Source organism: Amblyomma maculatum, chromosome 5, assembly GCF_055883805.1.
Source record: "Amblyomma maculatum isolate TAMU_Amacu chromosome 5, ASM5588380v1, whole genome shotgun sequence".
Classification (NCBI taxonomy): Eukaryota; Metazoa; Arthropoda; class Arachnida; order Ixodida; family Ixodidae; genus Amblyomma; species Amblyomma maculatum.
Window position 1 is genome coordinate 143,983,484 of NC_139348.1, and position 18,481 is coordinate 144,001,964.

The following is an 18,481-nucleotide window of genomic DNA, read 5'->3' on the forward strand; positions in this document are numbered from 1 at the left end:
CATGTATCACACACCTTTGGTGCTATCAAATTGAAGAATAAATTTAAATTTTACGAGATAGTTTATGGCGCTCGTGCCACCGAGAAGCTGCTGCCGCTGTGGATGACGGTTTTAAAAAATAGGATGGATGTTTAAACCCCACATTTATGTCTATTATGGCACAGGCAACGTTAATGGCTCCCATTTGCCGACTCCTCATGCAGTTTCACGTTCGTATGCATGTACGTTCCTTTAAAATAGGGCGAGCACTTAAGCCATCCTGTCGCGTCTATAAGACGAAGCTTAAGCGTCCTCCTATTTTTTGTTTTGTTTTACCGAAGCATTACTTGCTTGCCCACAGATGCACCTATCAGTAAAATATTTCACAGAAATTCAAAGTTTAAAAGCGCATGTATCCGTACAACATGTCTGCTTTTTTCATTCCACTCTTGAGCAAGTGAAGAAATCTTTTAAAGTTTCTATAAGTTTTTTAGAACCTTTTGCTGGGAGTGTTTCATGAGGATATCTTCAATGTTAGACAGCCTGGGAGTCTCGCATCTCCAATCTCAGTAGCGGCAAACTGCTGATACGTCTGTCACCTATAGCAGTCATAATCTCTAATAATTTATTGCTTTTGACATAGATTTCTTTCATTACGTTCAAATTAATCAAACACATAACTGGCCTCACCAGCTGTAAAGACAGAGATCAGTTGATTTACTAGGTGGTATGCGCTGACTTCAATTTAAAAGGCTGCTAGAACTCGTTGCGTTGATTCTACTTGATCTTTACTGGGGCCCGCTGAATTCTAGCTGGTAGTGATCTGGAAACAAGTTAATGCTAGTTCAGCACCAGCTGTGACCCGCTGAAGTCAATTGAAACGAGTTAGAACAACCTAAAACCATTTGTATCTTTTTCATCTATTTGGGCGTGTACAAAGTTGTTACCTTGACTGGCGAAATATGATCTTTGCTAGAATTAAGCTCATGCCGCGGCGAACGGCTTTTGGAGCATTCGACATTGTAACCCATAAGCGGTAATTGTAAACATGGGATATAATGAAGAGGATGATTTCTCTATTTTTTGTTCCAAATATTGAAATCGGCCATTGTTTTCTGGCTTTTAAGAGCCCTCAGAACGTAGGGCGCGGTTCATTTGAAATCCTTTGAACCATTGATTATCCAGCCCTGGTACTAAGGCGACCGTGAACTCTCCACCTAAAAAATAACATAAGCCATTGCAAGTGTGACGCTACTTCACATACCTGAAAAGTAGTTATCGTCTCGTACACCTCAGGGGCAAACGTGTAGGTGCCAAGAGGCTATTTTTGGCCTACGGACCTTGCGAGAGCTCGACACATGAGATATACGTTGCATTTAATACCAAATGCCAAACCTGCGCTCTCTTAACCACACTTTGCGAGTACCATGTATACGACACTGGTGACCCCATCATGGTGACATTAATGTTCAGTGGGATGTATTTGCAGTGCTGCTACATTCAGTACAGAACAAAACATGACGCACTGAATGTGCTTTAACCACTCGGTAATTACAGCCTAAATATTTAAGGCGTACCCTTGTGAAGATGATGGCGGGTAATAACTGATCTGCGGCGGCTGTGAATGAACTATACATGAACAGCTAGGTTGATTATTTTAAATTCCAAGTTTTCAGTGGTTCTCGTGGTCCGCTTAGTAAACTAATTATACCATTGGCCTTTCGCAGGCTATCCTAAGGCGCGTTCTCGGACCTGATGCAAGTTACCAGGGCCTGATGAAACGTGATGAGGACAATATTGCTTACTTCCTCAACTCGCTGGGCAGACTCCACAACCTTGGAATACAGATTGACGTCTCCCACCTTTACCCGCCTGTGCCATTCCCAGTGCCTCGAGGCACGCCCAGCATCGGCCACCTGGTCAGCTGGGACCATTCGGAGCAATGGACGGTAGCGAAATGGAATGACTTCGCCACTTCGCATAAGGTACGGCCATGTCCAAGTGAAGTTTTTGAAATAGAATTGTTTTTGGCTTTACCGAATTCCTGCAGTGTTTAACTTCAAATTAACTCGTCAATTAGCCTTTAGTTTTACTCACCCTTGCGTAATAGACATTCAATCCTTGACCAATGGAAATAACTGGCAATGAATCTACCTCCTTCGCCTAATAATACGAATACCATCCTTACCTCTTCGTTAAAATGGGGCAATTTATATATAAAAAAAATCTTATTGTTTGCAGTTTTACGAGGAACTCGTTGAAATAGACCTTGACTCCAACTTGGACGACGCCTACCTGACTGGCCACAGGCTCGATGGGCGCGTGCTCTTTCCTGCAGCTGGCTACATGGTACTAGCCTGGAAGTGCCTGACTAAGCTTGGTTTAAAGCCGTTCAACGAAGTGCCCGTGGTGTTCGAAGATGTTGCATTCCATAGAGCTACTATACTTCCTAAGACTGGTGAGCATCCCACAAGGTTTCTCTGTGGTCGTTTCTTTAAATTGTCCTATCTAAGCTGTGTTTACACAAAGTCCTACGGTCGACACAAAACGATGCACAGGAGAGCATGTAGGGAACCTTGAATTCAATATATTTGTTAAGTGATATTTCTTTTACCTGTTTATTGATGCGCGAAAACTAAGATAGGGCTAGTAGAATGCCACATCCAGACTCATATCGTAATTTCATGAATAAATCTTCCTGGGGCGGCAGTGCTCATATCTGCCCCGGGATTGTAGTCGGTTCGGTCAGATGGCGGTAGTGTGGAGATGGAATTCAGCGGCCGAACGTACTGGCTGCATCGCTGCTGTAGCAGTTTCTCCATGGTCACAGCTTCAGCCAGAAACGCCGCGACGGTGGTGGGCGGGTTCCGCACGAGGCCGGAAAAAAGCTGTTCTTTGACGCCGTGCGTCAGGTGCCGAACCTTATTCTCCTCACTCATGGACGGGTCGGCGCGTTGGCAAAGGCGCATGACGTCTTCAACGTACATTGCGACCCCCTCGTTCTGACGCTGAACTCGAGAGGTCAGGGCACGCTCGGCATTCTCTCGGCGGTCACTGTTGGCGTACGTACCGAGGAGCTGACTTCGGAAGGCCGGCCACGTAGAGAATGTGGCCTCGCGGTTCTCGAACCATGTCCGAGCAGCGTCTTCAAGGCTGAAGTAGACATTCCGCATTTTCGCAGCGTCGTCCCAGCCGTTAAACGTAGCGACCCTTTCATAGTGAGCTAGCCAGTCCTCGGCGTCTTCAAACTGCTCACCGTGAAATGGTTTAGGGGTACGTGGGGTCTGAAGGATGAGACAGGACGAAGGGGTGGGACAGTCATGGTACGGGCGGGCGGTGTCGTTGCCACAGCCAGAGTCCCTTCGTCAAGAGGGAAGGCCTCGGGGGACAAGCCTCGGAGCCGTCGGCTGGTACGATGAACAGGAGTGGTCACGAGAGGCGGCCGCGTAGGGTCGTCCGCAGAAGGGATCATCGATGGCACCTCCACCAGTGTCACAACTGAAGTCAGAGGGAGCCGTGAAAGTACACGTAGCCGAGGACCCGAGAATAAGGTCGGCTTGTAGTTCCGAACACAGAGTCACAGAGTTCAGCACCAGCGCGCCGCTCGTGCCAACCACTGCTTCGTCGTCGTCGGCACCAAACACGGCTGTCGCGCGGCGCTAGGCACGTGGCAATATACTTATTCCATTAGAGGCACTTAGAAACGCTCCTGTCATGCATTTAATTATATGTCAATGAACGCCAGAAAACGGGTAAGCTTGTCGAGAAGTTGTGTCCAGACTTTCTTTAAGGCCTTTTTGTGACAGATGTTCGGCAATTTTTCGTTGTGCGGTTTAGAAAGCTTTAGCCAGACATGGACTTGCCATCGCATCTGAACGCATGAAATTCGATATATAGACAGGGGCAATGGGGTTTATGTCTTATGAAAGCCGAATGCTCACCACTAGAAAAAGCGACGATGCCATGGTGCTTTTTATTGCTAGACGAGCTTAGGATTACCGCTAATAAAGAGCGCCTATAATCAAATATGGGCACCTTATATTAGCACGCGTTGACTGCAGGTATTCAAGATACGTTCGTCTTTCCGAAATACTGTGACATGGACGATACAAAAGACACTGAAAATTCAAATTATAGTTTGCTTGCATTGTCTGTCACTATATCCTCCTTACCGTAAATTTAACGCCAGTTATGCGTTAGCAGTAGCCTAAAATCAGCAAGGGCTGCAATATTTTTCTGGGCCATGATTATTCGATTTGCTCCTGTGCACTCTCCGTGCACTGTTTATTTTCTGCTCTCTTTGAAAGGGATAATGATAATTTTTATTGGGCAAGGGCATCTCAGGCCAAACAAAAATATGGAAAATGAAGAGAACTGCTAAGTTTTGTTTCCTTCTCCCAGGTTATCGACATTCTGCTTTTAGTACGCAGGTCATAGGTACCACTACGCTACCTGAAGGGCTGTAGGTGACCTGTATGCACAGAAAGAATGCATCATTGGAAAAGTCGCTGTGTTGCACTCGTGCCAAGTAGAGAGCCAGTGCTCGATTTATTACGTTAGCGCTAGGGATCCACTCCGACAAGATGTTTGTGTTTCTCATGTGCGAGCTAGACCCGCACAAAGAAATAAAATAAACAAGGCTAATCTGCGCCAAGGCTTGGTTTCGAATTCACAGTGGAGGCGACATATCAAATGCGCTGGCCACTACATGAGAGTAGTCTGCCATTGCCACTTTTTCTCTTGCGTGCTCAGAAAAGTGTACACGAATAGGAATGGTACTCTACAATACGTCATCACCGCACAAGAGTACACGGTTAGATTAAAATTTCCTGAGACATTACAAGTAGTCAATAATGCTCGCTCAATCTGATGGTTCGCCCCGGCACTGTACACTTCTCTAATAAATAGATCACGTGAAATAAAATTATCATGCGCCTAGCGCACAATGAAATCTGCATGATGAAAAGCTATCCACGTCTTCCACAAAGTGTGAAGGTCCAGGACCGTCAACATATAAAACGTGGTAACGTAAAAACCAGGAGGTATCTAATTCCATTCTGGGTTACTGGGTTACAGGAATTTTTTTTTTTTGGAGAGTGCGGTGAAGAATATACCAAGAAAAAATGGGCTCCTAACAATCAATGAACGCATATTGAACTGTTTCGAGTGTTTTACGCAAGTAACAAGTAAAGCTGGGTTTCAACTGCAGCAATGCCACGGTACCGCGTTGACGACTCCGCCATTACCGTAGCTGAACAGCCAACGTGTTTACTGCCATTCTATCATGCTGTGCGTTTCAGCACCTCATCTTTCGCTGCATTCATCCATGGGCAATCGACCTAGTACCCACTGTTGACGGATTGACATCTTAAGTTGTCTTAAAACAAATTTGATAGCGCACTCAAACTAAGGTTCGCAATTTTCAATTTTGTCGTTGATACCACGAAGCCCTGCCTTTAAACCCTAAAGCGTCCAACTGAACGCAAAGTAAAGCACGACTTGATATAATAAACGTTTTCATTTCACCAAAAAAGCTATTCGTCTAGATTGTTTTCTTTCTCTCGCTTACTCGTTTCAGTATTTTGCTCCAACTAACGTTTCTGGATTTTGGTGAGCTCTGAGTCAGCAAGGAGGCAGTTCCAGTTGAGGACTTACTGTAGTGCTGTCTGACCGTGATCAACATCACGATCACGACCATGAACACGCGAGAAAAGGGCAGTGTAAGTGTTTTCAGAAATGACAAGACAGAACCCTCTGTTCTTTCGGTGGTCGGGGACTGTCATTTATTTGAAACATAGGTGATTGAGCAGGCTCTCCTATGTTTCTCCTTGTTCAAAGCCAGTGGCGCAAAAATTTTGTATTTTGTACATTTTACACCAGACATGCACCAACGACTCACAATATTCTTACTGCACACATTTAAGAGAGCAGCAGTTAAAGCCTCTTTTTATTAATTAGTAATGATAAGAACCAGCTTTTTTTCAGTAAGCATAGGGACAAGCAAACGGTGCGGATGGAGGAAACACCATCGGACTCGAAACTAAGTGCTTATTTGTATTCTCCTGTTTTCTTTCTGCTAACAGCATTGGAATGTGACCCTCGCATAAACGTCGGCAGCTTACGTGGAAATTGTTTGAGTGCAGGTACAGTGCGCTTCAGGGTACACGTCATGCCAGCCTCTGGAGAATTCGAGGTCAGCGAGAATGGTTGTTTGGCAGCGAGTGGCCGCATCCGCATTAGTGGCGATGCAGAGAAGGTACTAAGCAAAGACCCAACTGGCTCGCGAGCTGAAACCATGGCCTACGAACTTGACGCTGAAGACATCTACAAGGACCTCAGGCTTCGTGGATACGGGCACACCGGAGCCTTCCAGAACGTTCTGAAGGCCGACTTGCAAAGTAAGTCTTCAGGGATATCTTGCTTATTTTAGTGTTTTAGCAGTAATTTGGACACGCGGTAAGGTGCACACTAGGAAAAGATGTCTACAAAAAAAAAAAAAGAGAAGTGCGATGCGCTCCTTATTCAAAAAGTAACCATTAGAAATAGAACCAAATACTGAATTGCTAAACCGCATACTGAATATGGTATCAAGTCAGTTAAGTGAAACTTCCACAGTATAGCAAGGCATGTCGACGCGTGCATAGAGCGCAATATCATGGGCGACTAAGAACCAGAAACAACGCTAGGCATGTGACTTGCTCCTCTTTCTACATTTTGTAAAAACGCGATTGCTAATACCGTCCTTGCAGTTAATCTTGCCACAGCAGCGGTACAATCACCATCAGCGGTTTTAAATATTAGGCACTTCTTTAAAAAGAACCTTGTAATCAGGCTCGACCAAATGTTTTGAAATTTTATGCCATCCAACTGGACTCGGCTGCTGCACCTGTGCTGTCAGACTTTCTAATTACTATGCCATCATATCAGGTTCGTAGGGCTGGCCTACGAAGCATGTTACCTATTATGAATTTATATTTTTTTGTTCATCCCTGCCATCCAGTGCATTATTAAAAGACGAAACGATCGCTCCAAAACATGAGTACATTTACCTGTGCCACGTGTTCGACACTGTTTGTTTTATACGGATGACGCAGCATTTATGTTCATATGGCGGCGGAAAAACATACTTTCATACAGGTGATCGGACCCACGATCTATACTTGAAAAAAAAAAGGGGGGGGGGGGTGTAGTTTAAGCGCCGCCTTTAGGAGAAGACGAAAAATCATTGCCGGGGTTCCTCTCTTCTACGCACCCTAAACACGCGAACATGATGCAGATAAGGCGATTTGTACTCTGCTAGGATGTCATGGGGTCTGTACCCTAGAAACACAAAAACAGCATTTTGAAATAATAATTTCAGGTGCTTGTTTGCCTTGTTTACAACAAGTACGTTTCACAGTAACAAAGAAGGTGATATTACACTGAACTCGTATATGAAAGGACAGGGCATGGCCCGCAAAAGGCACGAAGACATAAAAGTGTACCCTACTGCACCCGTAGCACGCAGCCAGCACGACTACAGTTTTAAATTGCCTCCTGTAGTGGCTGCCAAGTCGCTCTACTCTGCATGACAAAACTTTCGTTCCAGAAAATCTACATATGAGTGCCAAACTAACCCGACTTTCTATTATCCTCAGCGTGGAGAGCTAATATTGTCAAAATGAGTGATATATTGATAACCGCGTGCAAGTGTGAAACGGGCTGAACACTACTAATAGCGGTAGCTTTGAGCTGAGTAGCTGTTTATGTGCTATGATGTCATCATGTCTTGCTTCAAAATCTTTTGGTGATCAGGATGTTTGTCACATCACTTTAAGGAACGAATAATTGACCATGCACTCCTTGATATCACTGTCTTTATGGCTTGGTTCCACCTGTATCGCATCATCATCATCATCATCATCATCATCATCATCATCATCATCATCATCATCATCATCATCATCAGCCTGATTATACCCACTGCAGGGCGAAGGCCTCTTCCATATTTCTCCACTTAACCCGGTTCTGTGCTAGCTGCATCCACTGGACCCCGCGAACCTCTTAACCACATCCATCCACCTAACTTTCTGCCGCCCCCTGCTACGCTTTCCTTCCCTTGGAATCCAGTTTGTTACCCTAAGCGAACATCTCTATCTTCACACTACATGCCTTGCCCGTGCCCATTTGTTCTTAATTTCCACTAGAATGTCAGTAACTTGAGGTGTTTCTCTGAGTGGTGTTCATTGCAAATATCTAGAGAAAGAGTATTTATTTTCGCATTCCAAGGTTAAGCATCCCTGAGACGAAAATATTTTTTCATGCCAAGTTAAACACCGACCGTAAACTAAGTTAAATGAGCTCATGTAGTATTATATTCAACTTGAAGACACTATCTACTATACGAGCCAACACGAGCCAACAATAGTTAACGGTGAGCTATTGGGTCTCTTTTTTTAGGGTACGTGGTAATAAAATGCTTTATAAGGAGGAAGGGAAACCCCGTTTCAGTTAATATTTTAACAGTGACTGAGCTGCCCAGGTAATAGCCTGGGTCATAGAAGTGGTCTCCCGCTTGCAGGCATCAAGAATGTATTCACGTCTTCACCATCGTAACGCGTGAAAATGTTTTTTTCTTTTTGTACTTCGCAGGTTCCTGCGGGAAGCTTAAGTGGGATAACAACTGGGTAACGTTCATCGATGGCATGCTTCAGTTTTGTGCCTTCCTTGACCCGCTGAAGGCTTTCCGGTTACCCGCAAGAATTCTGTCATGCCTCATTGATCCCGAAGCTCAGTCTGCAGTGGCCGATAAGGTTGGCCAAGAAGGTTAGTACTAATGGCATTTAAGTTTATCAGGACAAACACTTGATATTTTCGATTAGCACAAGGAAAGGCGGTGTGAAACCCTACGATTGATTAATCAAGAGTAAGACTGTGCCACCCAGGAGACTAGTAATAACCGGCGTTAAACCGGAACGCTGGTTTAACCCGGTTATTACTGGTCTCCCGGATGACATTTTCTTACTTCTGAATAATGAATAGTAGGTAGATGCATATAAACAATATAGGTAGACTTCACAATGTAGGTGAAACATTTGGATGGATGCCGTATTTTTAGGAAGCTTCCATGCACTAAAAAAAAGAAGTTATCAAAGCTCGACTCATTTGTTTAGCATGGAAAATCAGATATGAAGGGAATCAAGCCAAGAGCGTTGGGAGTGCGAGACTTTCACGCAGCCCTCGGTCATATAAGCATGGGTACTGACAGTTGAATAAAGGTTCACCTATTGAAAGCTAGGAGCTGTGAATAGTTGTGGCAGCCTGTGAGTAAGCAAAAACTAATTATAAAGACATAAACAAATTAAGACACAGCAAGAGCTAAGAAATTAAATATGAGACGTTCACACTGTAGACTTTAGGCTTCGTGAGCTTCTTAAGAACTCTGGTATTTTTGTTTTTTTTTTCTTTGCTGAAAGAATAAATGTTTGCCGAGAATTTCATGAAGAAAAGCTGGCAGCAAAACGGCATTGCACATTCAATGGACGCTATTTATGCTTTTTCTTCATATATTATTTTATAAGCCTAATAACTGCCTAATTTTTAAAGTATGGTGCCAAACGTGCTATACTCAACAAAGGCTATCAAAAGAATAACCCATGACTGTCCCACGACATGATGTTCGGATTTTGTGACACAAAACCCTTAGCAGGATAGCTTTTTCTTTTTTCTAAATATAGGCATTAAACAAATAAGCTTTTGTTTTGGGGTGACTATCTATTGTTTACTGCAAGAAGAATTTCCCATAAGGCATATTCAAGCTATGTGCAAATTAATAAATCACCATCAAGACCCTGCAAGTGCTGAAACAAGCGAGTGGGGACGGGGCGATGTATAGAACATTATTTTTCTCATATGGGAAGTTAGTGTACGTTATAATTAAAGAAACTCGGTGCTGATGTGAAATACGCCCTTCCTAATGCTTGCTACTAAATGCCTTTTCATATTTTGCGCTTCTTAATTGAATTAGGTAACCTCAAAGCTGAAGTATCGACAAGCTGGGAATCACCTACGCAGCTGTTTAGAGCGCAGTGCCTATAGGCGTCTCTTCTCCGACGCCATGCGGTCGACAGTTCCAGTTTCCCGCACCTGTCAGTTGACAGCAACAGTAGTAGAAGAAAGAGAAAACTTACACGGCAAGCAGGTGCTAAAGTGAAACAATAAAAATACGTTCCCTACATTTAGGAGACAGTGCAGAGGGGGAGGAAAAGATTGCTTAGTTTTTGAGTCGAGGGCGAGAGCAAGTTAGTGCGGAACATGAAGCTGCCAGAGGATAAAGGAAACTGCCCTTCCGGATTTGAGGTGAGAGTAAAGAGGGAGCGAAGGTAACAAGGACGGGGGGCTTAGGATATGTGGCGAGAGCAGAGCCAAATACGACGTGTAGGTGGCTGGCAGTTTCAGACTTCGAAGGGTGGTTAAAGGGAAAGAATAGGCCATGACGATGGTCAAAGAATGCACAGTAGGAGGGCGACCGTAAACGACAGTTGAGGGAATGCGACTTGTGATTGAGGAGGGCAGCGACCGAGAATGGAAAGGCACAAAGCAAAGGTAAAAGCTACCGATCTAGGAGCAAGAAACATCGAGAAAAGCTCCTGTACACGGTTTACCTTGATTGATGCCGCAGTTAAAATTAATAACAACTGAAAACACCCACGCTGCCACGCGCCGGTTGAGACGACGTAGAGGACTTCGACGACACATGCACACCAAGCATAGACCTGGTCTTTAATATTAGGCATAGGTCCAGTGTCTTAAAGACATTTCTTGCCACTTCTCAAATCGCAACTCCTTTACAACAATAAAGAACTGAAAAACAAATCTTCGGGTAACAATGAGGCTTTGTGTGAAATTGAAGGTTTGTGGTTAATTACGTGTTTCGTATTTTTTCTTAGCACGCCGCAAATTCAAATGCTTGAAGAGCTGCGCACCATTTTTATTACGGATAATCATAATCGCGCGCTAATTTGTAGCTGTACATAAAGACAGAAAAAATAATCCACTTAGACTAATTGTTATGTCTATTTTGTTTCTTATCTTTAGGCATACCTGTTCTTTACGACGACTGTCTGAATACGTGCAGCGCCGGAGGGGTTGCGATTCGAGGCCTCAAGGCTTTCATTGCACCAAGACGTGGTGCGCGGCAGACTGCATGCATTGAAGAGTACACATTTGTGCCATACATTGACGACGAAGCAGCTATTTCAGAACGAGCGGCTTGTCTACAAGAATACGTCGCCATGTGTAGCAGCGCTCTCAAGAGCATCTTGGAAATGAGTAGTGAAACAATTCCTGAAGTCTCAGAGCTGGTAAAGAATTTCTGCCGAATACCTGAGGAAGTGCATCAGCGATGTCCCACAAACACCGGGGATAGCAACGGCCTGCTACGAATTCTTCGCGCAATTCAGGAAAAATTGAACAGCTGCACGTCCGACATTCGCTCAGCCGTTGAATGGGCGTTAACCGCTCAGAGCAAATACATTGAAGAAGATAACCTCTACAAAGCCCTTCTAGAAGAAGATCCCTTGAGAGCCCTTCTGGATGTCGTTTTGGAAAATACGAATGGCCGAAAAATTCGGATTCTTGAACTGGCCTTTGAAAAGAGCCATTTGCTCTTAACGAAGTACGTGTCAAAACTGCTACCTCTTTCAAACCTGTTGTTGAAGACAGAGTATGCAGTCGCTCACCCCCGCCCAGATGATCTTACTTCTGAGCAGTTAGAGGATGCTGTCACGAGATTCCCGTGGGACCCGTCCTCCGATTCAACGGATGGATTGCCAGATGCTCAACTGATCATTGCATGTGTTGTCCCCACCATCTCAAGCCATCTGGAGACCTTGGCGAAACAGCTTTCTTCTATCTGCAAGGAGAACGCATTTGCACTTGTTTGTATGCGCACAGCCTGGACACCGGCTGAGGTATTCCTACAGAAAGTACGCGGCATTTCATCCTCAATTCATGGAAGAGATTCTGCTTTGTCACTGCTCTGTGCTAATGGTTTTCGACTCGTTGCACTGAAATCCAACAACTGGTCCACTCTACTTTTATTAAGAAAAAAGACCATCTTTGGAGACGCTCCGAAAGAAGAAGTGTTGGAAGTAAAGAACTTTGAATTTGACTGGGTTGAGCCGATGAAGATGAAGGTTATCCATGGCGAAAACTTGTGGCTGATTGGAAAGGACGCCGGCGTCAGTGGTGTCGTTGGCCTTCTAAACTGTCTTCGAGTGGAGACCGGGACCAGCCGAATCAAGTAAGGATAAAAAAAACTCTTTCGCGTAACCTGACATTACTGTCATAACATTATAGACAATACGTGATGCGATATGTGATGTGATGATTAACGTGGTTACTGTATGTAAATAGCCTGTCGCGTTGAGTACGCTTTTTTCAACATCGTTTTCGTAGCAAGGGTAGAATGCACCGAGCGCTGACTGCTTCTGAAATGCAGATGAAAATGGAGAAATCTTGATTCTTGCTTAAATACTGGTCTATTCTGTTTCTCTTGTAACGCCAGCTACTAGATAATATCCCGTCTCAGACAGAAAAAAACCTAGTGGCATAGGTGTTGTAGAGGTGGAGCGGAGAGCACTACAAATGCGGTAAAGCTAAGGGAGCCTTCGAGCGTGAAGGAGCTGTGCATTCGTAATTAAAAATGAACACGCCTACTACCTATGTATTAAAGGCATCAAAATTAGAACACGCCTGCCGATGCTGGTTAAGTCGTGTTCAGCTGTTCACAATATATTTAATTCAACGTATTTGTTCAGGCAATGATGGTAGTCTTGGCTCTGGTAGAGACCCATAGCGAAAGTTTGAGAAATATATGCATCCTTTTATTAAATAGAGAATGAAAGGATACATCAAACTCTTCAAATCCGATGTATTGTGCCTAGTAAAGAATAAAGTTTTCACGACGCGGAAAGGTTGTTGTACTGCTCGCAAAACCTCAAATTAATTGCCCTAAACCATCCCACATTCAAGGCACCAGCAAAAAAAAAATTTGAACTGTGGTGAAGCAATCTCGTCCGCATAGTTTGAATGCTGCCAATAGAAGAATTCGTTTTGAAAGAAAAACAAAGCAAATCGTAACTATAGCAACAGTCCGCTGCGCACGTGAACGATGCAGTCTGGGGTGATGGCGACAGACATCGGCCTCTGCCGCCACATTAAGCCTTACCGTTTACTGAAGGGCAGATGCTCGCCGCTGTATCCGTTGCATCACGTACGAATATGTATTGGTTCATCAGACATTGGTGGCAGAAATCGCGTTTATATGTGCGAAACAAGCATTGAGTTGTCAAGCTGAGTTGCCGGCTGCGGAAGTAACTGCTGATCGCGCTTACAGACATGCATTCAGTGGCAATGACATCATTGTGAAGTTTTGATACTTGCATTTGGTGTGTTGCGTGCTGTTGTGAAATGTCCTGCAAAGCTTGGACGTGTCTTCGAAAGCACGTGAACAGCAGTAGCGCTCTAAGGGATGTTACTATGACGCCCTGTCCTACTGACTCCAGCAACACTAATTCATGATTTACTAACTGCTAGTCATTCGCGAAATATTAGTATAAAACATCAATATCATCGTTTAACCTAAAATGTGTTGGGCATATATGCGATCTTACAATAGCCTTAGGAAGAGAAAAAAATATCTTGCGTTCTTCGTTCCGCTCATCAGGTGCATCTTCGACGCAAGCCTGCAAGACAGCAGAAGATTCACCGACGTCTGCTTGAGTGATTCAGAGTACAAAGACTTGCTGGATGGAGACCTTGCAATGAATGTGCGCCGCGATGGAAAATGGGGCACATTTCGACACCTTACTTTCAATTCACGTAAGTTAGGAATGCGTGTCACTTCATACTAAGTTACGGTACAGATGTTCGCATTAAAGACGTAATATGATCGCAACCAAATATAACACACTCTAAATCTACAACCGTATAAATATAACATACCCTTTTTGAAAATATTTGCTCCAAGGTAGTCAGTTTAAAAAGCTAGTACGTGTAAGGATTTATTGAAAATTTAACAACAAGTTTTATAACAGCGGTGATTTGGGCGCTTTAACTGCAAAAGATAAGAAATCAAAATTGGCCGCGGCTTCTAAACCGAGTTATAAGAACGATAGCTTCATTTTGCATTATGATGCGTGGTTTAGCGTTCATTCTTGAATTTTACTCGTCGAAACCACTTGAAAGATGTGAGACATAACGCTCAAATATAAACTACAATTTTAGTCACAATGAAGTAATTAATTGGTTATTACGACAGACCATAAGTAAAGTCAAATTGTTTTCTACATACTTCTATCCAACAAGGAATGAAAATGTTGTTGCGTTAAGCTGTAGTGGCAGCTAACTCATCACTGCAGTTAATTACAACATGTAATTAGTAATGCTGCATTTCATTCCAGATAATCCTTTGAGCAGTATAACATGTATGTAGCTAAAATAATGGACATAAGCTACCCAACGACATAACGCTAGAATTGGTATGGCTAAATACGAAGGTATGGCTTTAAGACTGAGCTGAAAGTGAAACGAACACAGTCCTCATTTTAAAAGCGAGGGCTCTTCTCTTTGTAAACGGCGTACACCGTTTAAAAATATCCTCGCTTTTAAAATGAGGCTCTGTAACTGAATATAAATGTGCCCCTTAAATTTGATGTACTGTTAGCATATGGTTTCCTTTTTTTATGTAGCTTTATTAACATTTTTTTTACCATGTTTTGGTTTAACTTACAATTTATACTAGTTTTTCTAACATAGTTCTGTTAGTAAAGTATTATCTAAGGGGATGGTCATTAAGGCACTTAGCTGGGCTAAGCAAGAACCCTTAAATAAAGAATATTGTGGTAAGCGAAGAAATATTTCCTCCCAGTGTTCTGGAATATGGTACGTAAAGCAGAACTGAACACAGTACCTAAACAGAAAGTCGCTGCCGGCGTGTGGTATGTTCAACGATTTGCATCTAGGAAAAAAAACTTTCAGGAGAAAAAACAAATTCGGGGCTGCTGAACAGGCAGATTGTGGTGCTCAAGCTTGTCCTATTTTCATATAATTGTATTCTTTTGTATTGTGTCGAGCCCGTTATACGCTGTAGAATATCTGAGGAAAATTTATTTGCGTACGCATTTATCGCAACCCCAGTACAACTGCCTGCGCGTACCGCGTGGCCGCTCGCCGATGCTCTAGCGTAGTCTCTCAAAACTTGTGAATGTCACTGCACCGCGATTTTTCTGAGAGTAAGTGGTTCAGTGCTAGCTGTTTGGAAGTGAGGCATATGCCCTAAAAATTGGAATAGAAGAGTTCTTCAGATTGAATAGTATGTTTAGAGGCTCAGGTAATTTCAAAGTGGCTGATTGTTTTTATTCTGATGCAAAAGTTTTCAGAGGTTAGAAACTCATCACCGGTGTGTGGTTTCCGAGCTCTTATATGCATCTGATAGCTAATGGCAGATATTTATTTATTTATGTACGAATAAATTAAAAAGAAAATTGGTGCACGAACCTTTCCTGTGCGAGAAAGAACCGTGAGCCGATATCTGATGATTCCTGTCCTTCTTTGCGCTAATGTTTCCTACCCCTGCGAAAGCGAGCATTATTGCAAGATGTTGAGTCCTCATATAAGGAATGACAAATTTTATTATAAATTAGTGCTATTTCGGCTTTCTAGCTTACCTTACTAATAGAGCAACGTAATATTCATCGTCGAGACAAGGGCAGTAACATGAAAGGCTAGTTATGACATTCGTTTTAAGGAACCCCCCGACAATAATCCACTTCTGTAGATAAGCCCTGAACAGATGGTATACAGGACAGCGACAAAAAATCTCACGCCTGTATTTTCTCTAAAGTAGTTCACCATTTTATTGCTCATAGGGGCTAGCAATGCTGCATGTTACTTCTGGTGTAGAAGATATATCTAATTACTACGCTGGTTTAATGTAGCGAGAAATTCGGAGGTTCAATTTTATGCTCCTGCAGAGCATAGATTCGGCTGTGCAGTGATATGTACTTGCATTTAAGATGAAAATATAACTATGACCTAACTCTGAAGACACAAACATGGCTCTTATCTCTTACACAGTGAGTTCCAGCTTCGTTAGTGTACGCAACAATTTGATTATGATGTTCAAAAGCATATCCTGAAGCATGACAGCGTTTCAACACTGTTCGCGTTTCTTCATCTCAGCTCAGATATGTCGTGATTACCCATGTTGTGCTTCTTCAGTCTTTCCGTCCTCAATCTCTCCCCATAGACGTTTCACGCATTGGGCTGGCTATCCTGAAAGGCCGCATTGTAATTACAACTAAGCCACATTGAGCGATATTATATCACACATTATTCTGTGTAACGACAATCTTCTCTTCCTTCCCGACCACACGGTCAATTTGATATCACACATTATTCTGTGTAACGACAATCTTCTCTTCCTTCCAGACCACACGGTCAATTTGACATTAGGCTACTCCATAAACATCATCTAGCAAATTTTAATAATATAACTAAGACATATGGTTAGATGAGCGAGACACGCGATGGTTAGACAAGAACGGAAGAAACCTGGAAAGTTGTATAGCTTGGCAGATATCACAATGCGATGTTAGAATCACTATTTATATCTGTTCAAAATCACGCCTCACTTCATGCCAGCAGAATAATGATCGCTAATTGAATTTTGCCTTCATTCTTATGTTAGAGAAGGAAGGAAGTGCAGCGGTAATTTCCTGTGCTCACGTATGAATGCCTCAGGAGGTGCCCCAAAGAAGACCACAGAGTACGCCTTCCTCAGTGTGCACACACGCGGCGACCTGTCTAGTCTGCAGTGGTACGAGTCGCCCTTGGGCTATATGTCGCCTTCCTGCAGCTCGGAGAAAGTGATCTGTAGCGTCTACTACGCTCCGCTAAACTTTCGGGATGTCATGGTCGCCACTGGAAAGCTTCTACCTGACGTTCTACCTGGTGAGTATTTTCAGCTATTAGAATGACTATTCATTACTTGCTGCATGAGGGACCTGAGTAGCTGAGAGCATGTTCGATAAGACGCCATTCGCCGAAAGGACTTTATTCTCTGGACCAAGTCAGTCTTCGGAAAAAAGCGTCATGAGGGATTCTATAATCGTACACCCTCCCACCTTCAGCCCACATCATGATTCAGAATCAATGCGTGTAGTTACCCTGATGGCACCTGCGTTTAGTATTTGCAGGAAAATATTATAGAAGGAGGGTAGACACGAGGCCGCCTCTGACTGCGTCTAATCCACGGCTGTCCCCACGGCTGGGAATTTCGCAACATGGCGCCGAGCCTCTCCCGCGCGCTTCCAGTCCCAAACCTCGTCTTTCTTCTCCTCGTTCTCTTTGCAGATTCCTGAGTGAACCAGCAACAGTTATGTCTACTCTCTATTTGTAACGCCTAGGGATATTCAAAATAGCCGAGCACTTGCATCTTTATAATGCTGGTCTTAGACAAGTAGTCTGGATAGAAACATTTGAATTCGTTCATCTGTGCGTGCAAAAGGGCTGTTAAGTATAATTTGTTAGGCACTAAAATAATTTCTCCATATTCACGGGAAGCCTTACGGTTGAATTCTAGAAGCCGTAGGAAAAATAAACCCCAAGCTATATTTTGTGAGAGAGAAAATTAAGTAGACTTATGAAGAGGTTTTCAAATATCGAGGAAGTATTGCAAACAAATTAGCAAAATTTCGACAAGGCACCACTAAGCTACCTAACGCGTAAAAATAATAACGATCCCTTATTCTAAAGCGATCCGTTACTCACTCCGCCCCATTTGTTCAAAAAAATGCAATTCATGCTGCTTTGGAAAAAAACACTCAAACATCGCTACTCAGACAAACAGCAATTGATTACCTCGAAAGTACTACAATCAACAAAACATTGTGAGTTCTGTTGCTTTGATCGAATGTAATTGTTCTTTCATCGTAACTTTGGCACCATTTTTGAAAGTAAACTTTAAACTCGACATAGGCGTGCGAAAATAGCAATTATCATGGACTACAACGTATTCCTGTTTTCTTATGTGTCATCTTTCGAGCAAAAAACGACGGCTTGTGCCACTTTTCAGCATACAATACTCACTCGCTTCTCTCACAACATCCTGAATAAACATACGATTTGCAAAAACAACAACAACAACAACTGTATCTTGTTCTGCGGTAGTACGCGCCTGCCTTGCAGAATACCGTTCAAGCACTGAATAGGGTCATTTTACTTTTCGATCCAATGAACTCAGATTGCATCTAATTCGCCATACGCAAACATACATGTTCACAGCAATAGCTCACAGTTTGCATCGCTGGATACAAATGTCTGGTGTCGTGTAAAGGCTAATAAAATGCCCTCAACTAGAGTGTGCCCTTCACAGCGTCTCAGAAACGCCGTACTGGAGGGCTACAAACTTTGACCACCTTGGTTCCCTAAGTTGGACTGAAAACGCACTGTCCTTTGG

The 18,481-nt window shown here is 43.3% G+C and overlaps 1 protein-coding gene across 1 annotated transcript in view; it reads left to right on the forward strand.

Moving 5' to 3' along the window:
- Window positions 1-18,481, forward strand: part of LOC146189838 (fatty acid synthase-like) — a 66,570-nt gene that overhangs the window by 29,575 nt on the left and 18,514 nt on the right. Inside the window, exons 11-17 of the mRNA XM_084604599.1 lie at window positions 1,707-1,964; window positions 2,221-2,437; window positions 6,123-6,377; window positions 8,611-8,784; window positions 11,056-12,262; window positions 13,688-13,842; window positions 16,765-16,974. Coding sequence (XP_084460725.1) covers window positions 1,707-1,964; window positions 2,221-2,437; window positions 6,123-6,377; window positions 8,611-8,784; window positions 11,056-12,262; window positions 13,688-13,842; window positions 16,765-16,974 — 2,476 coding nt within the window. The remainder of the gene's footprint in view (window positions 1-1,706; window positions 1,965-2,220; window positions 2,438-6,122; window positions 6,378-8,610; window positions 8,785-11,055; window positions 12,263-13,687; window positions 13,843-16,764; window positions 16,975-18,481) is intronic.